This window comes from Melanaphis sacchari, unplaced genomic scaffold (assembly GCF_002803265.2).
Source record: "Melanaphis sacchari strain LSU unplaced genomic scaffold, SCAv2.0 Contig1683_pilon_pilon, whole genome shotgun sequence".
Lineage (NCBI taxonomy): Eukaryota > Metazoa > Arthropoda > Insecta > Hemiptera > Aphididae > Melanaphis > Melanaphis sacchari.
The window spans coordinates 1-5,051 of record NW_020270773.1 but is presented as its reverse complement, the minus strand read 5'-3'; the positions used below and the strand labels follow the sequence as shown (position 1 = coordinate 5,051).

Genomic DNA, 5,051 nt, shown 5'->3' with positions numbered 1-5,051 from the left:
ATTTGTCTTATCTTATTTTTATCGATACGCCGCTACGTACCGAACATACCGGCCACCTTGAAATAATAAGTTTCAATAACATAATAAATGACGAACAAAAGTAATAATAATAATACAATAGTAATTAATAATAATACCTAATTGATGAACATTAAAGTTTTACAATGAAAATATAAATACATTATTATAAAAATTATAAATCAATAATAATATACATTGATGCCTATTAATACACATTTAAATTTTAACTGATAATATTTAAATCTTTATCTGTTGATTGTCATCAAAAGGTAATGGGCATAAATTACGTACGACTCGTTGAAACTTTCCATGACTGGTTTTAACAGTAGCTACGCGTATCTGATTATCCGTGCCGACGTGGATTTCGATTACCCGACCAATAGACCATTGTAATGGCGGAAGATTGTCGTCGCGAATGAGGACCACTGTTCCCGCTTGGATAATGGGACCTTGAGATTTAGTCCACTTATTGCGCGCTTGTAATTGCGATAGATAATCCCTACTCCATCGAGACCAAAGTTGTTGCGACAGTTGAGTGACCCTCCTCCATCTCGTTAGCCTATTTGGAGGCGTAGTGGTTTCATCCCTATCAGGTAGTGCGCATAAAGAGCTGCCAATGAGGAAGTGTCCGGGAGTTAATACAGACATATCAGAGGGATCGGTGGACAGAGGGGTTAAAGGACGAGAGTTCAATATCGCCTCAATCCGTACAAAAATTGTATTCAATTCTTCGAAGGTGAGCGATGCGTTACCTATGGTTTTGTATAAATGCGTCTTAAATGATTTAACCGCAGCCTCCCACAGACCACCAAAATGTGGTGAGCGGGGCGGAATAAAGTGCCATTGAATACCACATTTTGTTGTTGCGTCGATGACCTGGTGTTGATGCTCCTTGGATAAAAATAGTGCCTTTAATTCTTGCAGTTGACGATTTGCGCCTACAAAATTAGTGGCATTGTCCGAGTAAATGTCGGTACATAACCCACGCCGATCGCAAAATCTTTGCAGCGCGTTTAGAAAAGATTGCGTAGTCAAATCGCCGACTACTTCTACGTGAACTGCTTTGGTTGCCAAACACACCCAAATAGAAGCATACGCCTTGTTGGTAGGCGCATTTCGACGCAGACTGGCTTTAATATGAAATGGTCCGGCAAAATCTACTCCGACCTTCGAAAATGCTCTAGACGGTTCGACGCGAACCTTCGGCAAGTTGCCCATAATAGGTTGTACGACAATAGGACGGTATCTAAAACATTTTACACACTGATGCGAGATTGTGCGCGCAATGTTTCGTCCGTTCAGCGGCCAATATCTATCGCGAACCGACGCCAGCATAGCTTGCGGGCCGCCGTGTAATAATCGTTGATGTTCGTGCAAAAATATTAACCTAGTAAAATTACTTTTTGCCGGTAACACGATAGGATGTCGTTGAAACGTTTCTAGTGTGGATGCATTTTTTAATCGGCCACCCACCCTTATTAAATTATTTTCGTCGACAAAAGGATTCAGATGGCGCAATGAACTCTTGCAATGTACCAAACGCGAATTTCGTAAATCCGATATTTCTTTATAAAAATATATTGACTGTATTTGTTTGATTATACAAAGGTTGGCTGCGTCGTACTCATTTGCTTGTATTGGTCCGTAAGATCTATCAGAGCACTTCGACAGCGCGTTACGCACGAAACGCCTGCAATATGCCGTTACACGTATTAATTTTGTAAGCGACGAATATCGATTAAAATACGATTCATCGCGATCGTGGGTGGTCGTTACGTTTGCGTAAGATGTAATTTTTGACTCTGCTATCACCTTTTCACATGAAATAATATTTTTATTATTTTTCGGCCAATTGGACTGATCAGAAGACAGCCATTCTGGTCCATTCCACCACATTTTAAGATTTTTAATTTTAGACGGGCAGCATCCGCGTGATATTATATCTGCCGGGTTATCGTGGGTACCTACGTGGTTCCAATCGTGTATAGAAGTACGGTCATGTATTTCTCCAATTCTAGTAGCTACAAACGTCTTCCACTGGGACGACTGTGACGCTATCCATGCTAGAACAACCATTGAGTCTGACCAATAAAATGTTTTTTTTATAGGCAGTCGCAAGCATGGTGCATATTTGGACACTAAGCGCGCTAGTAGTACGGCTGCGAGTAATTCTAGTCGCGGTATTGAAACGGTTTTTAACGGGGCTACACGCGACTTCGAACAGATTAGATTCGTAGTGCATTTACCATTAATATTTACCACACGTAAATACAAACACGCGCCGTATGCGGTTGTAGATGAGTCTGAAAACCCGTGTAGCTGAATATCAGCTATCTCGCCTTCGCCAACAATGGACCTGTTAATGGCAAGTGTATTTAAATCGATCATTTTCCGACGGCCGTCTATCCAATCTTTTTCGATATCCGAAGGTAATGCAGCATCCCAGCTCGTATTTACCTGCCATAATCGTTGCATTATTATTTTTAATTTAATTATTATTGGACTTATCAGTCCTAACGGATCAAACACGGACGCTATCTCTGATAAGACGACTCGTTTCGTAACGCGTATATTTTCGTTATACGGGCGTACATTATATTGGTATGCGTCGATGTTTTGATTCCAATACATGCCTAGTATTTTCGTAGTATTTTCTTTATCGGTTAAATTATTAGTAACACCTGAATTTGTACCATTAACGTCTTTTAATAGTCTATAATCGTTACTGGACCATTTGCATAATTCCATACCAGCCCCTTTTAAAACCGTTATCAAATCGTCGCGTAATTTCAATGCTTCAGATAATGACGCTGCGCCACCAAGAAAGTCGTCAACATAAAAATCTTGATTTAAGGCACGACAGGCTTCGGGATATCGGACAGCTTCATCATTCGATAGTTTATTTAAACACGCCGTAGCTAGATAGGACGCGGTAATTACGCCATATGTCACTGTTTTCAAGCAGTACGTACTTAAAGGATGGCCGGGGTTTTCACGCCATAAGATACGCTGATAATCGTGCTGGCTTTCAGTGACCCAAATTTGTCTATACATTTTTTTTATATCTGCACTAATGGCATACTTATGCGTTCGAAATCGAGCCATTATAGATACAAGTTCCTCCTGTATACACGGACCTTTCAATAGTACGTCATTTAAGCTAATATTAGCGTCTGTTTTCGCCGACGCATCGAATACTACCCGCAATTTGGTACTCGTGCTGCTCTCTTTCAATACGGCATGATGCGGTAGGTAATAATGGCGATCTGTCATTGAGACATCTGGATTCGCGTTCGCAATTGACATGTGCCCAAGCTCGATATATTCGTTCATAAATTTGACGTAATCGTTTTTTAAGTCTGTGTCCGCTTGCAAACGCCTTTCTAACGACAGAAATCTACGTAAAGCTCTCTCATATGAGTTTCCTAACTTAAGCGCCTTCTTAAATGGTAATACAACAACGAAACGTCCGTAATCGTCGCGTTGGACGTGTTTTTCGAAATGCTGTTTGCACGCACGTTCTTCCGTGGTATATGCTTGACCGGGTGCTATTTCTTCAAGACGCCAAAATGCAGCCATTTGGTCTTCGAGTGTTTGTAAGTTTGGTGAAGTATGTGCGAACAGCGATATACTAGCGTTCGTATTTCGAACTATCGAGTGCGGTACCGGACCGGAAATAATCCATCCTAATCGCGTATTCTGTAAGACTGGTCCGTTTGGTATTGGACGCAATTGTTCATTAATAATTAAATCGAAAAATATTTCGGCACCTAATATCATGTCGATCGCTTGTGGTGTGCCGAATGTGGGGTCTGCCAGCGCCAGCCCTGCAGGTAATTTAAGATTTGATGTTACGACGGGCATTGATGGTAAGTTTGTAGTTAATTTGGGTAAAACATAAAAATCTAAATTCGATAAATAATTTGTTACGCGTGATTTTATATTCGTATTTACTATATGAGATGCGGAATGCGTAGATTCGTTAATACCGATAACAGCACATGACGTTCTTGTGCGTTTTAGTCTTAATTGTTGTGCCAGTGCTTCTGTTATGAAATTATGTTGTGACCCGCTGTCCAACAGTACACGACAATATGTCGGTTGACGATTGCTATTATAAACCATCACGGTTGCGGTTGATAGTAAAATTTGACCGTCGTTACCTTTACGATACGCATACGCACTCACCGATACGATCGGAGCGTTACTATTCTTGTCATCTTTTTCGTCGTCGCGGTCATTGACCTCGCTATGCGACGCGACTTGTCTGACGGGTTTATCGGTACGGGATAGGTGCAATAGGCTATTATGCGGGCGCGAACATAGTGTACATCGTCTTGATTGACACTTATCACCATCATTATGTGGCCTTAAACATATTTTGCATAATTTTAATTCAATTACTCTTTTTATGCGATCCGAAATCGTCAAACCAAGGAATGATGGGCAACGATATATTGTGTGTGCTTGTTTACAAGAATAACATTTTACTTCGCTGGTGGTGGCGAACACGTTCGATTTGATCCTTTTATTCGCATTTGTTTTGCGATTATTGTTTTCAAATGCTAATGCATTGATTTGTTGAGATGTTTCCACTGCCTCTAATACTCGAAATCTTGATTGTAAAAAGTCGGTAAGATTTGAAATGTTGGAAACTTCTGTTTTGGACGATGTGACTTCCCATTCTCTCATTGTTCTTGCATCTAATTTAGATACTATTAAATGCATTAATAATGATCCCCACTGTTTTGGGTTTTCTCCTAATGTTTCTAATGCTTTCATGTGTCCTATTAACGCGTCTACTAATCGGCGCAATTGATAAGAAGATTCCTTTTTAATTGGTTCCAAATCGAATATAGATTGTGTGTGTACTTGTATTAAAACCTTTTTGTTGTCGTAACGCTCTGTTAAACTTTCCCACGCCACTTTATAATTATCGGCCGTGGTTTGCAGACAATTTATTACGTTTTCGGCGTCCCCTGATAACGAGGAGCGCAAGTAAAAAAACTTTTGGATATCGCTTAGCGCCT

At 40.3% G+C, this 5,051-nt stretch overlaps 1 protein-coding gene across 1 annotated transcript; it reads right to left on the bottom strand.

Annotated features, from left to right (window-relative positions):
• Nucleotides 1–226: 226 nt before the first annotated feature.
• LOC112592310 lies at nt 227–5,045 on the bottom strand. Its single transcript, XM_025336329.1, has one exon. The coding sequence runs from the start codon at nt 4,801–4,803 to the stop codon at nt 259–261; it is 4,545 nt and encodes a 1,514-aa protein (XP_025192114.1). The 5' UTR covers nt 4,804–5,045; the 3' UTR covers nt 227–258.
• Nucleotides 5,046–5,051: the final 6 nt, after the last annotated feature.

Excerpts from the sequence above, each read along its gene's own strand:
- LOC112592310 (XM_025336329.1), bottom strand. The coding sequence starts at position 4,803 with ATGAAAGCATTAGAAACATTAGGAGAAAACCCAAAACAGTGGGGATCA.